Genomic DNA, 17,436 nt, shown 5'->3' with positions numbered 1-17,436 from the left:
TCTTGTTTACAAAAGGGAAATTGTTTTGTGTACACAGATAGTCTGCTTTCTTGTATTATATGATGGAACCCAGGCTTTCAAGCCAGGTATGATTCCAAGGCTATCTTCCTTTGCCGATGCTGTCTTCTTTGGCTTTACATGTTCAGGAATTTCCAAATTCGGTTCCCCTGGGCTGCGTTCCTTAGGATGCCCAGTCTTGATAGGCGACTGTCAGATGGACACTTATGCAAAGCTCTTTGCTTTCATGCACCTCACCTTTACATCCCCACAGGCCCCCGATGTCTACCCACTCTTTCCCATGGTCGCAAGTCTGCTCTGCAAATGGGACTACCACCCAAACCCTTGATAGAATATAACTTCCAAAGTCATTCTTCCTTCTGTTTTACCTACATGTATGTCTGCATATCACATGTGTGTCTGCTGCCCATGGAGACCAGAAGAGGGTATTAGATCCCATGAGACTGGAGTAACAGATGGTTGTGAGCTGCCATCTGGGTGCTGGGAGTTGAACCCTGGTCCTCTGGAAGAACAGCCAGTGTTCATAACTGCTGAGTCATCTCCCCCGCCCTTGAAGGCACTCTTAAATCTTATTTTCTCCTCCCTTTCTTCCTTCTTGTCTCCCCCTAATGATATACATACATACCTCCAGTTTTGCCTCTAAGATAGGTTTCTCATGTAGCTGCTATTAACATACTCCAAGTTGCTATCGTTTCTTACCAGAACTAGCTCTTTGTTATGGTATTTGGTGTTCCCCAAAATATTGTGCACCCTAATAAACTTATCTGGGGTCAGAGACAGAATAGCCACTAGATACAAAGGCTAAAAAATGGTGGAACTCACACCTTTAATCCTAGCATTCCAGAGGTAGAAATCCCTCTGGATCTCTTTGAGTTCAAGGCATTGGAAACAGCCAGGCGTGGTGACACACGCCTTTTAATCCCAAGAAGTGAGTCTTTAATCCCAGGGAGTGATGGCAAAACCAGAAAGGTATATAAGGCGTGAAGACCAGAAACTAGAAGCATTTGGGCTGGTTAAACATTCAGGCTTTTGAGCGGCAGTTCAGCTGAGATTCATACTGAATGAGAACTCAGAGGCTTCCAGTCTGAGGAAACAGGATCAGCTGAGGAATTGGCAAGGTGAGGTGGTTGTGGCCTGTTTTGCTTCTCTGATCTTCCAGAGTTCACCCCAATACCTGGCCTCAGGTTTGATTTTTATTAATAAGAACTTTTAAGATTCCTGCTACAGCTCTTTGCCCTTTTCTTTCTTTCTTTTTTTTTTTTGGTTTTCCGAGACAGGGTTTCTCTGTGTAGTTCTGGTACCTGTCCTGGATCTCGCTCTGTAGACCTAGGCTGGCCTTGAACTCACAGAGATCCGCCTGCCTCTGCCTCCCAAGTGCTGGGATTAAAGGCGTGCGCCACCACTGCCCGATGCCCTTTTCTTTTTCTTTTTCACAGGACAAAGCTTTACTCATCCTCAGCGACTAAAGAAAAGGCAAGCTCCCTGGCGCTTCACTTGAGAATGCTGCGATCCCGAGCTTCTGCCGGTTCTCTCTCAATCCGTTTCGGCTCATCTAGTCTCTTCTTTTCCTCCGCTGCCATCCTCCTCTCCTCCTCCATCCTCCTCTCCTCCTCTGCCCCGGGGTTTTTAGACAACTACAGTGCTTGGCGCGGTAGGCCATGCGGAGGACCAGGGCTGAGTGTTGGCCGAGCTTGATTAGCCGAGAGACCTGAACGGCGGCGGTGTGTGTGTGGGGGGGCACCGTCTTGTCCGTCCGTGACTTTCGTGCCGGAAGCTCAACTGAGGCGGAAGACCTGCCCTTTCCATTTTTTTTTTTCAAATAAATTTACATCGTAAATGGTACCACCCTGACCATTTTCAAGAGCAGAGTTCAGCGCCATTACGTACGTCTACACTGCTGTGCAATTGCCGTGTCCGTCTGCCTCTGGATTTTCCCTTCATCCCAACCAAAACTGAATCCAGTGGAAAATAGCGCCTCTTCCCCTAGGCTTTGCGAAACACCATTGCATTCTCTCTCCCTATGAATCCCACTTCTAAAGAGAGGGAACCATCTGTGTTAAATCCCGGGACTGACGTCGCAGGTCCGGGAAAGCAGAGGGAAAGGCTGAAGACAGGCACACCGTGTTCTGGCTGAAAATGACAGCGTGACTTGTGGTTGGGTATGAGAACAGGGAAGAGACAGAGGTACATAAGCAAGCACCAGACTCCTGTGCTTGTGCACGGTTGTAGAGAGCCTGGAAAGGCATGCATGCAGAGACCGTTCTGAGTACAAGTGTACTGCTGGAAGATGTTAAGCCAAACAGTAACAAAAATTTGACTCGCATATTCTTCAGACAGTCTCTTGTAAGCTCAGTCTGACTCTGAACCCGCCTCAGCCTTTGTGCTCCAGTATGACACCCGGCACGGATTCACACTGTCTGCCGGACTTGTGGACATACCCCTCTGGTATAATACGCTTAGTAGCATGGAATTTACGTGCAGAAATGCAAACTAAATGCCTTCACAACAAGAATATCCGACATGTAAACAACTCTCTCAAAATCAACCGAGATAGTTTTGCACATTGAAAATAAATTTATTCTAATACATGAGACTGGTTTTTAAAAAGAGAAATCAGTGTATGGAAAGAACCTCCACTTTTCATTGAAATGAGGAATGCTGACATGTACCACAAGTTGCAAAGCCCTGGTTAACACTGGTGTTTGAGGATGCTTAGAGTATCAGTAATTATTGGCTCAATAAATTGATTTTTCAGTTTATTTTTTTTAAATCAAATTCTTCACCTTATATATTTGAATGACTGCTCTTGGGACCAGATTGAAGGGTTTCCATCATATTGAAAATTTCTTTCTCCAGGAGTCTTTGTGAAAGTGTCGTGCCCTGACTAGAGTTGGGTGGGAAGGGTAAGCAAAGCCACCTTCATGTGAGGCCAGGGCTGCTCTTGGTTTTGCCACTAATTAGAGCATGACCTCCTGCAGGTCCCTGGACCTCTCTAACATGGCTCCTTTCCTCATTGTTGAATGGACATGGTGATTCCTGCTCCTTTATGTGGTTTTAGGGCATACCTGAGCTCTGTGGGTCTGTGCACAGAAGTAACTCTGCCAGCGAAGAGATTTGTGTCATTTTTTTTTGGCCACATATAAAACATTACTATGTAAATTAATTGTACATTTAAACTCCCATGTTCTTAGTTCTGTGTTCTGTCATTTAAAAACCCTATTATATAAGGAAATTTTAATTTTCTACTAGTTTCAGACTTACAGAAAACTTGTGAAAATAGTACAATTTCTCATTTACCTTACATCCAGTTTCTCTTAACCACCATTTTTAGATTAGTATTTTATCCTTGTTTTTCATCAGTAAGATACATATTATTCTATAGGTTCATTATATATGTAAGAAAACAAATGTGGGGAACCCTGCTTTCTTTTTCTGTGATTTTATTTAGCTCCTTTTGCACCCTGGTGGGAGGCGACATATCTTCTATAAGTAAATGTATCAGTTATAATGTTTCTTGGCTCCAAATAACAGAAAACCCAATCCCAGCCGGCTTCCCGCTGAAGAAGATTTATTATCTGAGAAGTGGGAAGTATGGAAGCAGAGGATGGAGTCCAGGGGGTTGAGTCAGGGACTCAGTGACGTCAGGAGAGCCCCGGGCTATTCTTTTGGAATGCCTTCTCATCCTCTGAGGCAGCACCGGCTTGTCTGCATCGCCCCTGCTCCTGCTAGCCAGATGGTACAGCAATTCATCCATTTTCCAGATGCAACCACAACTGGGAGAAAGCAGACTTTGCTCCCTTCATGATCAGCAAGGAAAACTTTCTCCAGAAGCATCCCCCCCCCCCCCACACACACACTTTGCAGATGTTTCCTCAATTTTCTTTGGTGTCAATTGCATGATATGCCCAGGACATACCAGTCACTGGTAGGGAAAGAAGGGGCTTGACTAGCTTAGAATATCTGTGGAGTGCCCTTCGGGACCCAGACTAGGGTTTCCTCTCTTCTCCCAGAAAAGCACGTGGCCATCCTGTGGACAGTAGACGCTTGAACAAAAGTGAAGCTGGGTTAGAAAGGAGGTGTGGTGTAGTGGCAAATATCGAGAAAGTAACAAAGGCAACCAGAGTACCTTAAACTTTCATAAGGTAGAGGAAATTGAAATAATAAAATAACAAATATTTACCATTTGCTTAGTATGTACTGGACATCACTCCAGGACCTGGTCTCTATAGTGTCACCAACGTGTTTCTTCTCTTTCTTTCTTTTTTTTTTAAATTTGGTTTTTCAAGACAGGGTTTCTCTGGGTAGCTACGGCTGTCCTGGAACTCAGTCTTTAGATCAGGCTGGCCTAGAATGCAGAGATCCTCCTGCTTTTGCCTCCTGAGTGCTGGGATTAACGGCGCGTGCCACTGCTGCCCGGCTAGGTGTTTCAAATATACTTCGAAGTGGTCTAGATCTGGGGATCCAGATGGCGCTTGGTACGTTGGAAGTGTGCAAACATGCTCATTTTCAAGGCTGTAAAAATGAACATTTGTTGAACAGTGTTGAATGTATGTTTTGTGCAAAGCTGTGAAGAAAGAGAATGTTTCTAATTTGACATAATACCATTTAATATTTAAATTCTTTGCACTGGCACCATATTGACTGAAAATACCATACACCTATTCTGAGTATAACTAGTAGAGGCAATGTAGCTAATATCTTATAGATAATAGGTTGAACTGAGGAAAAGTTGAGCTGGTAAACAGTCAGAACATTACTGAAATGCAAAGAATTCATTTGAAAATATTAATCTAACTTAAAAAATTCACATTTGTTTTCTTTTTGTTGTCTTATTGAGGTATAATTTATAAAAAAGTACATCCTTTTTTGGTGCACAGATCCTTGGTTTTTATCAAATTTTTGCAGTCTGTAACCATCATCAGAATTAAGTAGTGAAACATTTCAACATCTTAAAAGGTTCTCTTGTGCCCTTTGTAGTTTATTGTCTTCCTGCCTACCTTGAGCCTTGGCAATCGGCTAGGGTTTCTACCCCTATGGCTTTGCTTTTCTGGAATATTATATGTAGTAGAATCATAGAAAATGAAGCTGCCGAGTCTGGATTATATTAAGTTTAACTCTGATGCTGACTTATGCTAGGGTACGCATTGGTAGTCCCTTCCTTGGTAGTGTCGCATAGCATTTCATTGGATGGGTATACCAACGGTTTATCCCTTCGAAGTTGGGCATTTTGTTTTCTAGCTTGGGGCCTTTGTGACTAACAAAAGTATAAATACTTGTAGAGTGGCGTTTGTAAGAACATAGGTCTTTGTTTCTCCTGGGTAAATGTTCAGAAGTAGACTTGCTGGGTTAATTTAATAATACATTCCTCAATGTTTAAGCAAGGAGCTAGGTAGCACTTGGCATTCTCGTCAGCGATGTATGATGTAGCTGCTTCACCTTTCCCCCCCACATTTGATGTCTTTTTTTAAATTTTGTTTTCAGGCAGGGGTTTATTATGTATCCTGGGCTGTCCTACTGCCACAGCTTCCTGAGTGCTCAGCTTACAGGTGTCACCATGTCTGGCAAATAACGATGTGTTTATTGAAGTCACTCTTACAGGTTTACAGTGGCTTCTTGTGGGTTTTCCTAACTAACCACTCGTGGCACTGAATATCTTCCTGTGTGTCTACATACACACATTCTTCACTGGTGAACTGACCTTTCTAATGTTGTACCGGACAAATTACTTAACATCTATGAGTTACCAGGACCCTGTTTGGCAAAGAGGTGCTAGCGGCAGCTACATTTATCAGGTATTCCTGCATTTGGGTCCCGTCATTAGTACTTCGGATGCATCAAACGTTTCAAGCGTTACAAGCTAAACACAGGTGCTTCTAACTAGCTCCACAGTTACTGAAGAGATACTTGGGTTCTGAGGAAGCAAAGTCAATTGCTAAAACCTGAGGAGCTTGTGAAGGCTGGAACTGTAAGCAGATCTCAGTGTCTGGGCTGAAGGTCCTGGACTTCTGGACTGGGGCTTTGTCTCCTCTTTTATAGATGACCATGCCTGTTTGAGTCAGAGGCATATTGCACTCCTATCCCAGTTGGCTCAGCCGTCATTACTGTCATAATTAAAACGCACTATCGAAATTAGAAATGAAGAAAACAGACAACATATTCAATTACATAATTCAGTGAAAATACTGTTCTTTTGTGGAAGTGGGGACAGGAGAAGAGGAGAAATGATTACCCCCAAATGATTCTATGTCACTAAGGCTTTGTTTTCACAGATCTCTGGTGAGACCCTTTTACTCTCTAGTTTTTGCAATATTATTTTTAATTTTACTTTATATGGATGGGTGCTTTTTCCTGCATGTGTGTCTGTATACCACCCAAGTGAGTGACTGTGGAGGTCAGAAGGGAGCATTGGATCCTTCGGAAAGGGAGTTACAAGTCACTGTGAGCCACCATGTTGGTGCTGGGAATCAAGCCTGGACCTTCTGCAAGAGCAGCCAGTGCCCACAACCACTGAGCCATCTCTCCAACCCCCTTATCAATGTTAACGACATTCCTGGAGGCTTCAGACCCTTGACAGATCGTCAAAGAATGTTGAGTTGCTACATAATAAATTACAGGGTCTGTCTTTTCTGGAAAGAGAATTGGGTTCCTTCTTAGTACTTGTAGAATTTAGGCGACGGGTCAGTGTCTCTGGATATGTCTGATAAGTCAGCAAATTGGTTAGAAATTTTGACTACATGTCTCTCGTAGAATGGAAGAGACTACCACGGGCCCTGTTCAAGTAATTCACACGGTCTTTGCTTCAGTTAGGGATGCATTTGGATGCAGTAACAGAATTCCTGATGAACAGTAGTGGAGAAAGGCGGGTTTGCTTTCTCCTTGGGTATGAGGGATTGCAAGACTAAGCCTGCTTAACGGTTCTGGCAAATTTTCCTCAGGGTCACAGATGGCTACCACAGCTTCCACCTTCCCATCCTAACACTGAAAGGGTGGCCATCACAGAAGAGGGCCTTGCTTTCATCAGAGTCGAAAAGCCTTCTGGAACATCAGCGTTAGTTAGTGTTCATCCCCTCATCTGCAGAATTGAGAGTTTAGTACTAGGTTCATCTTCCTGATTACAAAATGAGAAAACGTCTTCCAGTCCCAGGATAAAGTTGCATTCTGTTAGAGAGGATGGAGAGAGAGGGAAGGTCAGGGGGAGATAGAGGAAGAGGAAGAGGAGAGAGAGAGAGAGAGAGAGAGAGAGAGAGAGAGAGAGAGAGAGAGAGAGAGAGCACTTGGAGAGGGGAGAGCGTTTGTGTGACAGCAGATTATATCTGCCTTGTGTCCTCTCTCTTTAAGGCAGGCAGGAACAGACAACTGCCTCTGTAGGTTATGGTCCTAAGGGCCTATTTACTGTTCTGTAACTGATATATTAGGTTCTCCAGGAAGTTATATGGGCCAACCCAGAAGGAGAGGGCCAATCAGGTTATTTCTAGAGAGCCTGGGGGGATTATGGTTCCTATGGCATTCAGAAGCCCCATCCCCCACCACATTTCCAGAGATGTGGACGAGCTTGTAAGTGAAGGAGTGAACACTTTGGTGACGTCATAAACTTAAATGAGGCTTAGCTGATCACCAGGTCAACGAGCTGGAGCTATAGCTCAATGTTAAACTGCTTACCGAGACCCAGGGTATAGCTTCCAGTATCAAACACACATAAACACACACATGCACACACACAATTAAATACATACAACCCCCTACCTAAACAATCAGTGAATTTCAGGACAGTTTGTGTGAATGTTTTATGTTTTAACAATTACAATGCCAAACTGGGTTCAATGCAAATTAATCTAAAAACTTCAAATTTGACTACTGACTCCAAATCATTCCTATACTGTACAGTCTACTATGCAAAATGGGCCCATCGCAAAGTAATTCCCAAGGACTGTTCTGCTCAACTTTCACTTTCTGTGAGTAAAAGTAAAAGAGATTTTTTTTCCCTTTCATTTTCCATTTCAAAAATTTCTCTTTTTAAAGACAGGGTCTTACTACACAGCTCAGGTTAGCCTTGATTTGCAATCTTCCTGCTCCAGCCTCTTGGATGCTGGGAAACTGGGGATATGTCATCCCTCTTATAGATCTGGGACACATCTGTAAGAGAAAGGGACACTGGGGACAGAGTGAAACCTCACTAAAGCCATCGAACTTGTCACCTTGTGACTGAAGCTGGAGGGGTGGGCACGAGACCCAAGGGTGCCCCCTCATTGGCATTTCTGCCTCCATCTTCTGTGGGCTATACCTGACAACAGAGAGAGATGCTCTGTATGTTGACTCAGGTCAGTCTGGGCAACCTATGATACTACTGAGTTTTTGTGACTTGTTGGACATACATTTCAATATTTCAGAACCATTTCTCAGTTTTCAGATAGTCTAGAATGGATAAAGAGAAATCACCCCATCTTGTTAGAAGCTACACGATGCAAAACTGGATTCGTCAGGCTCTCTGAAGAGAGCAGGAGAGCACTCACATACATACCTGGTGGGGTACTGTTTGACTCAGTGGACGACGTGCACAGTACTCCTGAAGCCCCGGGGGCAAGGAACCACACTCTCACACTACCATATTGTTCCAGTGTTTTCAGCAGCCAATGGGAAGCCAGTTCACACCCACCACCACCGCGCAGTATTCATGAGGGTGCTATTTCAACTGCTGAAAAAAAGTTGGCTTGCCTGTCATAAGGCTTATGTGTGGAAGTGGTACGCTAGTGAAAGTCATGTCTCCAAACAAACAAATGAACAAAAACCCAAAAACATTCCAAATAGTGTCACAGTCATCAGAGAGAGAGAGAATCCAGGAGCAAGCCACTCATTTCCCCAACTTCCCTCCATTTTGGCATTTTGGTTTTTTTTCAAAGATGAAATTCAGCTAGCACCAATGCTTCTATTTCATCGAATTAACAATGGCCTTGAGAAGGTGTTTCAGTGCCCGCCAAGATGCTTTTCTGTGATGACAAACCCATGAGTGTTTAGGGGTGCATCTGGTGCACAGGCCTTGGGCTGCCAGTCAGATGTGTAAGTGCTGACTGCTTCCTGCTCTGTCTGGCTGCTGAGGCTGTATTTATGGCAAAGGTTACTGTCACTATCAAAAGAAACACAGGCTGCCTGTCTCTGCACTCCTCCGGCGCACAGGAATGTAAACTGGACATCTGTCTGCGCCAACAACCAAGTCAACATGTGTCTGCTCTCAGAGGATGATCTTCTCCTGCTGCTCGCAACTTCTGGCAAACGTTTGTTGTTTTGAATGGGCTTTGGAAAAGCAGAAGGAAAGGCCAACTGTCCACTTCACAATGGCGTCTAAGCCAGGATAGAAAACACAGCTTTTAAAGGTCTCATGCCACTTGTGAAATATGCTTCGTGTGTGTGTGTGTGTGTGTGTGTGTGTGTGTGTGTGTGTGTGTGTGTGGTGTATGGTTATATGTGCACGTGTGTACAGGTACACTCACTTGCATGTACACATGGGGAGGATCAACATCAGGTGCCTTCCTTTATCATTCTCCACCTTCACTTTTGAAGCAGAGTCTCTCCTTGACCTTGCAGTGTGTCACTGCAGCTAGACTACCTGGGGTTACAGCACAGGCAACCAGACCAGCTTCTGTGTGAGCGCTGTGCCTCCAAACTCAGGTCCCCATGCATGAGCAGTGAACACTTTACCCACTGATCTGTCCCCCCGGGCCCTGAAATGGATCCTTCTATGTAGCAGTAATTTATTAATAGTTATATAGCATGTAACATAGCTATAATACATGATGATGCCAGTTTTAGAATGGCTGTGATTTATGGTGTATTCAACCCTAATCTTATTTAATTCCCGTAACAGTCGTGCATGCTAGGTATTATTTCAGTTTACAGAGGAAGTCTGAAGCCCTTAGCAGGTAGGCTGTCTGTGAGCAGGGAGACAGGCACTCTGAACGGCTGCAGAGCCGTTTGTCTGCTGGGCTCTCCTAACTGTAGTTCTAAAACTTCATATGTTGACATTAGGGAGTTGATCTTTCCTAGGGGTGATCAGTTATTTTAAATATAATCTTATCTTTAGAGTAAGGAAACACGGTAAATGCAAGCCCAAATTGCTTTTCTGTTGCTGCGATAAACACCATGGCTGAAAGCAACTTGTGAGGAGGAAAGGGTTTTACTTCAGCTTATAATTCTGGGTCCATCACTGAGGAAGGTCATGACAGTAACTCAAGCAGAAACTGAAGCAAAAGCCATGGAGGGATGTTTCTTACTGGCTCACTCTCTGACTCCTGCTCAGCTGTCTTTCTTATGCAGTGCATGCAGCTTCACCAGCCTAGGGATGGTGCCGCCCACAGTCATCAGTCAAGACACTCCCTTACAGACATGGTCGCAGGCCAAACTGATCCGGGCAATTCCTCAGCTGAAGTTCCCTCTTTATATGTGACCCTAGGTTGTGTTAAGCTGACGAAAGAACAGTATTATTATGGTAGAAGACAAAACACAAGAGGTTAGGAGCAGGAAGTGCTGGCTCTGTCCCTTATCAAAAAGATCCATGACTTTGAACAGGTCATATGAACTCTCTTGACTTGTTTCTTCAGGAAAATGAACCCTCTGGTGCCTTTGAATTCCAAAATTCTCAATTTAGGAGTCAAACTTCTTATCTTTGCTAATGAGGTGGTTTTCCTTTCTCCATATGGCTTAAGAAACTGTCAAGGAATCAGCTGAAAAGGTATTTCCACCTTCACATGAGCCCCTTCATTCACTGGTCCCCTTTCTGCTTTTTGTAACCCTTTTGCCACTGGAAGACACGTTCAAGGATCATGAGGAAGAAAACAAGAGGAATATAATTAATTAGTCAACAACTCAGTTTTCCATGAATACAACGGTCTCACATCCACGGGGCCACTTTTCACACTCTTTCATTGTTTAATAATATTTAATTAATTATTTATTAGAGTATAGCAGGATGGCCTCAAACTCCTAGCCAAGGATGAGTGAATTTCTCTACCTCCTAAGTGCTAGGTTTACAAGCATGTACCACCATGCGTGGTTTATGCAATGCTGGGGATTAATTTCAAGTGTGCTAGGTAAGTCCTCTAGCCACTGAGCTCTACCCCCTTACCCTTTTGTTATATTTTATTGCTGTGTTTCAATTCATTGTAAAGCATGTCTTTTGTGTTGTTTCCATTTTGACAAGTAACTATTTTTTTTCCAAGAAGGTTTTTTTTTTTTTTTTTTAAATTACATTAAAAAAGTCCCCCAGAGTACTTCAAAGACTTGCTAACACACACTGGAGACCTGATAAGTATTTGTGTCTTAAACAGCTTTAGTGCTAGAAATATATTAGGAATATCGAATGAGATGGGCAGGTCTCATTGGTACCTGTACTGTGGGTCAGATCTCTCCAGATGTTCATGGGAACCTTGAGAAAATGGTGCTACAAGTTTCCAGAAGAAGAGGAACTAGAATGCCTCTGGCTTTCACATGATGAAACACCTGAATTAATGACTAATAAGGGCTTACCCACTGAATAGGCTGCGGACAGCATCTCTTCAAAGATCAGGTCCTGTAAGCAAAGGACCAGAGATACTTTCTCTAAAGCCAGCCAACCTCATTCATGGCCTGGATGCATTTTGCAATTAACCAGGCATTACAAGGGGAAGCAGTGACAAGTGCCAGATATAGGGACCCTGACAACATCCCCCAAATAACCCCAAATCTGTGTGTGAAATGCCTGGATTTGGGGGCCTGATAGGATGTTAAGGGCAATTATTTTAAAAATAGAATTGAAGATATAAAGGTAAGTCTATCTTTAAAAGAAAAATAAGATTTCAGGAGCTCCGGGTCGTCCTGCGCTCGTGCACTCCCCGCTCTCCACCATGCCCGGGGGCGTGCCCTGTTCCGCCTACTTGAAAATGCTGTCCTCCAGCCTCCTGGCCATGTGCCTCGGGGCCCAGATGGTGCACTGGTACTACCAGCCTGACCTGACAATACCTGAAATTCCACCAAAGCCTGGAGAACTCAAAACGGAGCTTTTGGGACTGAAAGAGAGACACCACAAACCTCAAGTTTCACAGCAGTAGAAACTTCAAAATACAACTCTGCCAAGAATTCTGTGAATAATATTTTACATATATATTTTTACATATATTGGGTAAAACGACTTCTTAAAACGTCTAATCCAAAGACAAATGCTGGTTGGTAGGAGCTGATAAAGTTGACTTGTATTATGAAAAAAAAAATAAGATTTCAGATATTCTCATTTAGCAATTCAGTGGATAAAATCAATGCTCTGGGGCAACTTTAACGTCAGATGCAACAAAATGATAATGAATTCTCCTCAAAATTGAGCACGTCTCAAAAATATTCTTCATAAATTTGCTTTGAGATTTTTGAGAAGTTAAAAGTAATTGATTCTTTAACATCAACATATATGTTACTTTCCTGATTCCTGTGACTATGTTCATTTTTTATCTGAAAAAAATGAGAAATAGCTCCAATTATTTGTGTATGAAAGTGAGGACACATTCAATATAAATTTAGCAATCATTTCTTCATATAACACTTACTGAACGGCTCTCTGTACCAGGAATTTTGATAGGACCTGAGCATAGAGAAGTCAACAAAATAGATGTGGTTTCTGCCCCCATGAGGATAATAATTTAACTGGAAATTTTACATTAAACAAACAGCAAGTAATCTGACTGTTAAGATATTTACTAAGCACACAAACCGTGTTCGCTTTTCAGTTCACTCAAAACAAAAACAACAACAACAACAAAACTATGGTTTCCTGTAAAGAGATAGTTTTGACTGGATTTTGATGCCTTCCAAAAGAATTTTAATAAAAAAGAACAACAACAACAACAACAACAACAAAACCCCAGAAAGTCTACACAGACATACTAAATTACTTCTGAATGAATTTATGTTGGATGTGAAAAATAACAAAGCCCCCTCCCCCAAGGAGCAGTGCAAGTTCTTCTAGAAATACCTTTAAACGACAGCAGTTTCTAGGAGGAGAATTAATGGCCATTTTAGGTTAATGGTCACTGGCTTCATGTTTGGCCCTCAATGAAATGTTGAACTTCAACAGTTAGTACTTAATTGACGTGGTCGTATTTCATGCTGGCCTTTCAAAATGACCTTCCTTTAAAAAAGCGAAGGTGATCTGCGCCAGGAGCATGGCCACCAGTTGCACCTGACATGGCTCCCTTCCTCCACCTCCACGGTCCATGTGGCTGAACTGAGGGCTCGCTCTTCTTTGCGGCCACTCGCCTAGTTTTTATCATCCTTGTCTCTGACACAAGACTGCTCAGAAGAAATCCAAGTGAGGGAAAGAAAAACAATCGTATCTGTTGCCTCACTGAAACACCAAGTTAGCCCCCCGACACCACCCTCATGGAGGGGGTAGATACGATTTAGCAAATACTTAGGGGACCTAAGTACAGTCGAGCTATGCTCATGTAAAACAATTGAATTATATATATATTTTTTTTTTACAAGTGACTCCAAATGTTCAGTTGTTGTAGGTAAGTAACTAGATAAAAACTCCAACCTTTGTCCTCACACAGGAAGCACCAAACACAAGTTGTACTCACCTAATCAATGATTTGGGTTTTATATAAAGCAGGCATGGTACCAAGACTGAACTTGGCTACAGTGACTGAAACAAATCAAGGCACCAAATGAGCACTTCCTGCCACCCATGTATTGTAGAAAAGTTTTAAAAGGCTCTTTGGAATTACTTTGATCAAGCTTTGAAATCATTTTAGTGGGTGACTATTGTATGAAAACCGTAATTTATGGTGCTTGACCTAAGCGGTTCTTTGTCTCACAGCCATGCTCCAAACAATAGCAGGAAGGCACAAAGCACAGGGGGGACACAGGCTCTTCTGGTCATTATTTAATTCATAATCCCATCTTCCTCATTTAACCTTTGGAATCAGCCATGCTCTTCATAAAACAGCTTCAGACTGGCTTTCCTACCAATAGGATAGGAGGGTCAGGAGGGTTATTAGACGGGCTCAACTATGTCACGCATGACCCTTCCTTAACCTAAGAGTGCTTCAGGTTGAGATAGGCAGCTCGTGCTTGTCCCCCAGTGGTGACACAGCGGGCCCACGCCCACTGTTTGCCTGGTAAGTTTCCCCTTACTTGGTTCCTTAACCCTAGTCAAGAATGTGCCCATGGGGAGAGCATCTCCTTCCATTCTTCTCAGCAAATAGCTATTCTATGAAGCAGTCTCCTCTCAGAGACATGGGCAATGGCAAGCTACCCCACAACAATTGGGCGGAGTGACTCACTAAGCCAGACAGAAATTTTACTATTTTAATTCACAACTATGATCAGCTGAACACGATCATGTGGGCTGAAACATGCTCTAAAACCTTCCATGTCTTGGCTTCTTTTGAGATTTTTTTTTGTTTCTTTCTTTTTTTTTTTTTTTTGAGACAGAGGCTCACACTGTAGCCCTGGCTTGGAAATTTTTATGTAAACCAGTTTTTGGCTTTAAACTCATAGATATATGCCTGCCCGCCTCCCAAATGCAGGGATTAATGACGTTCATCACCATATCCAATTTTGTTGGCTCCTTTTGCCAAAACATTTACCTAAGGCATAAATCTCATATGAAATATTATCTAAGTTGAATGTAGTAGGATCCCCCAGGTGCTGGTAACATGCACGCACTCTGGTGTTTTGGCTTGTGAAGTGCATGAATTTCACTTTTACTTGGAGAGATTAGGTCAGTTGCTACTTCACAAGGATTTAGAGCTGTATCTTGCGTCAGGGGGATCATTGCCTACAAAGAAAAAAGAGATGAGTAGGAAGGCATACCCATGTGGTAGAAAGCTCAAGAAGCTTAATGAGCAGGAAGATGACCAGGAAGAAGCAGGGAAGGAAAAACACACAGCTGAAACTCCAGGCCTAAAGCAGGTCCCAAAGAGCAGACACCAGGTATCTCGGTTTCAATGCAGAAAGTAGTGGGTGGAGTTCCCCAGGGAGAGTCGAGTCAACTAACTGTTCACTTTGGTGCTGTGTGTTAATTAGTGTAGCCAGCTAGGGGACTATTTAGGTTACCTCATCAGGGCTTTAAGCAGTCCCTTCCCTGGTGGCTCTCATGAGTTAATGCAATCCCCAAAGACCAACTATTCATCATCTTTTCCACAGTGGCATCAAGCCTTGCAGGTGACGAGCAGGTACACACTCACACTTAAAATTAATACTTTTCCTAGAGGTGGACTTCGGAACTCCGAACCTCCTGTCACGTGTGAGGCTTACACACACCTCACTGGAAGGTAAAAGAAAGTCTCAGTCGTTTGTGTTTTAGGAAGGGGAAGAGAAGGATAGAGAGGAAGAGTCCATCCAGTCACCTTTGAACGCCAGGTGGATCAGCTTTGTTCTCAGTCAGTCCCTCTCCACTCTTCAAAGACGTCTGAAGTGTTTGTGGGTGCAGTTGTGGAACAAGTCTCTGTGGCAGAGAGAGCACTATTTAGAGCTCTGCTTTACTAATATTCCTGCATCCTGACTTGGCACAGTTCATCAGTACAGTGTGCAAAATGGTCTCCAAAAATAGTAAAGATTTGACTTTAACATTAATGTTCTAATGAGGACAGCCATAAAAGCAAGGCATCCCATGACTGCTGTCCCGGGGCCCATGTTTGGATTGCCTACACTAAAGAAATAAACAACAAGCAACATATAAGAATGTTGTACAGGTAAGTATGTTTTAAGATTTTTTCATTTTATGTGTATGAGTGTTTTGCCTGCATGTATATATGTGTACCACGTGTATGACTGGTGCCCATGGAGGCCACTGGATCTCCTGGAACTGGATTACAGGTAGTTGTGAGCTACTGCGTTGGTGCTGGGATTTGAACCTGGGTCCTCTGCAAAAGTAGCCAATGTTCTTAACTGCTGAACATCTCTCCAGTCCCAGATAAGTATTTTTAAGATGAAAAGAACAACAAAGTGGGTTTAAGCTTCTCACCTGGGAGCAACACTCTTTCCCACGGGTCTCTAATTCAAACACGGCAGACACAAGGATCACACTAGTTTTTCAGTAACTCATAAACTTACCACAGTGTGTAATTTACCATTGCTTTCTTTCTTGCTGTGAGGGGCCAAATTGGGATGCTTCACTCATAAACACAAGGTGGTGTCTCTGTTGGGGCTACCAGAACCTTTTCACAACACATTATGTCAGGGCTTCAGGTACAAGAATGAATGCAAAAACGTAAGGATCTTTTGAGCTTCTAAAATTTATTTGTGCACGCTCATCATAAATTAGGCTAATGTTAAAATAAGCAAATCTTTGACAAGGGTTTAGCAGGATTTTCAATATCTGTGCAGATACATGTCATTTACTGCACCCTCCCCAAAACAAGAACAAAAACAAAACAAACCCCTCTCCAAAACAAAACAAACAAAACCAGTGGCTTAGGGCATACCATAAAAACAGATTTTTGTATTTTTCTTTAAAGCATGTGTATAAAGGCAATGTAGTGGTGATCTCAAATCATCTGTTTCATACATAAAACCTGCCTGATGCTTCCTCCCCACCCTACCTTTGACCCCATGATTTAGTGCAGTCTCCCAGGAGAGCTTACCATCCTATCTTGGACATGCCACACTCCTGGCCCTTGGCAGGAAGGCAACAGGCCAAGTTTTTCACTGACCAGACACAAAAGGAACTCACCAATGTGTATGACTTAAGGTGTTTCCAAAAGCCTTATTTTTACTTCTAAAAACATCTACTCAATATTTTAAAAGCTACATTTTACAAGCACTGGGGCAAATATTTTTAAGTACATTTGTTTGGGGGGGGGATACAGATTACTTTTTAATTTCCCAAGAGATAGGTTTATAATTATTTTATTGATGTTTTGCTTCTGACTGAAGTCTGGTCTGTAGTATATAAAAGTGAATAAATTAAAGTGAATAAATACAAAATCTCTTTTATTTTGCTTATTTAAAAATCACTCTATGATTTTTCTGGAACACTTAATTCATTGAAAGCTGACTATAATGTCTAAATTATTTGGGCGTTATACAATTATTTGTTATAAAATGCAGACACAAAGTATGTATGAATGTACTTAAAAAAAAAAAACTCATAAAAATAGTGGCCAACATTGTATAGGCCACCAGTCATGTTTCAAAGGGCCACTGTAGAGAGGAAGGCTGAGCGTCAGTCCTCTGCCTCAGCCCCAAGCATGGTTTGCCAGACACAAAGCATCTCATACTTTAAGGTGAGATCAATGTGAAATGCTCGTGTTCAAATAAGCTTCATGAAAGAGGAAATTCTCATCAAGGGGGATTTTTGCAACTTGGCTGGATGCCACAGAAGTCACGAGGCTGTAGGTCTCCACAGAAACGGTCCCTGTCCGGCTCTGCTGAGCCCCAGGTGAGAAGGAACACTTG

At 42.8% G+C, this 17,436-nt stretch overlaps 2 protein-coding genes and 1 pseudogene across 6 annotated transcripts in view; 1 reads left to right on the top strand and 2 right to left on the bottom strand.

Moving 5' to 3' along the window:
• Window positions 1–1,508: 1,508 nt before the first annotated feature.
• Window positions 1,509–1,898, bottom strand: LOC128100967 (ATP synthase subunit e, mitochondrial-like; annotated as a pseudogene).
• Window positions 1,899–11,854: 9,956 nt separating this feature from the next.
• On the top strand, window positions 11,855–12,234 carry LOC128101867 (protein BRAWNIN-like). The gene has a single exon (XM_052725292.1). It carries the CDS (start codon window positions 11,892–11,894, stop codon window positions 12,093–12,095), a length of 204 nt encoding a protein of 67 aa, XP_052581252.1. The 5' UTR covers window positions 11,855–11,891; the 3' UTR covers window positions 12,096–12,234.
• Window positions 12,235–16,250: 4,016 nt separating this feature from the next.
• Cdin1 (CDAN1 interacting nuclease 1) overlaps window positions 16,251–17,436 on the bottom strand; it is a 211,334-nt gene continuing 210,148 nt past the window's right edge. For all 5 annotated transcript variants that reach the window (XM_052723467.1, XM_052723465.1, XM_052723473.1 and 2 more), the window contains one exon: window positions 16,251–17,436. This exon is cut by the window's right edge and continues 623 nt beyond it. The gene's annotated coding sequence lies outside the window, so the exon portion shown is untranslated.

The sequence above is a fragment of the Peromyscus californicus genome, unplaced genomic scaffold (assembly GCF_007827085.1).
Source record: "Peromyscus californicus insignis strain IS unplaced genomic scaffold, ASM782708v3 Scaffold_7__1_contigs__length_154581171, whole genome shotgun sequence".
Classification (NCBI taxonomy): Eukaryota; Metazoa; Chordata; class Mammalia; order Rodentia; family Cricetidae; genus Peromyscus; species Peromyscus californicus.
The sequence above is the reverse complement of the archived record's forward strand: the minus strand, read 5'-3'. Positions and strand labels throughout refer to the sequence as shown.

Coding starts and splice junctions, on each gene's coding strand:
- LOC128101867 (XM_052725292.1), top strand. CDS start 11,892: ATGCCCGGGGGCGTGCCCTGTTCCGCCTACTTGAAAATGCTGTCCTCC.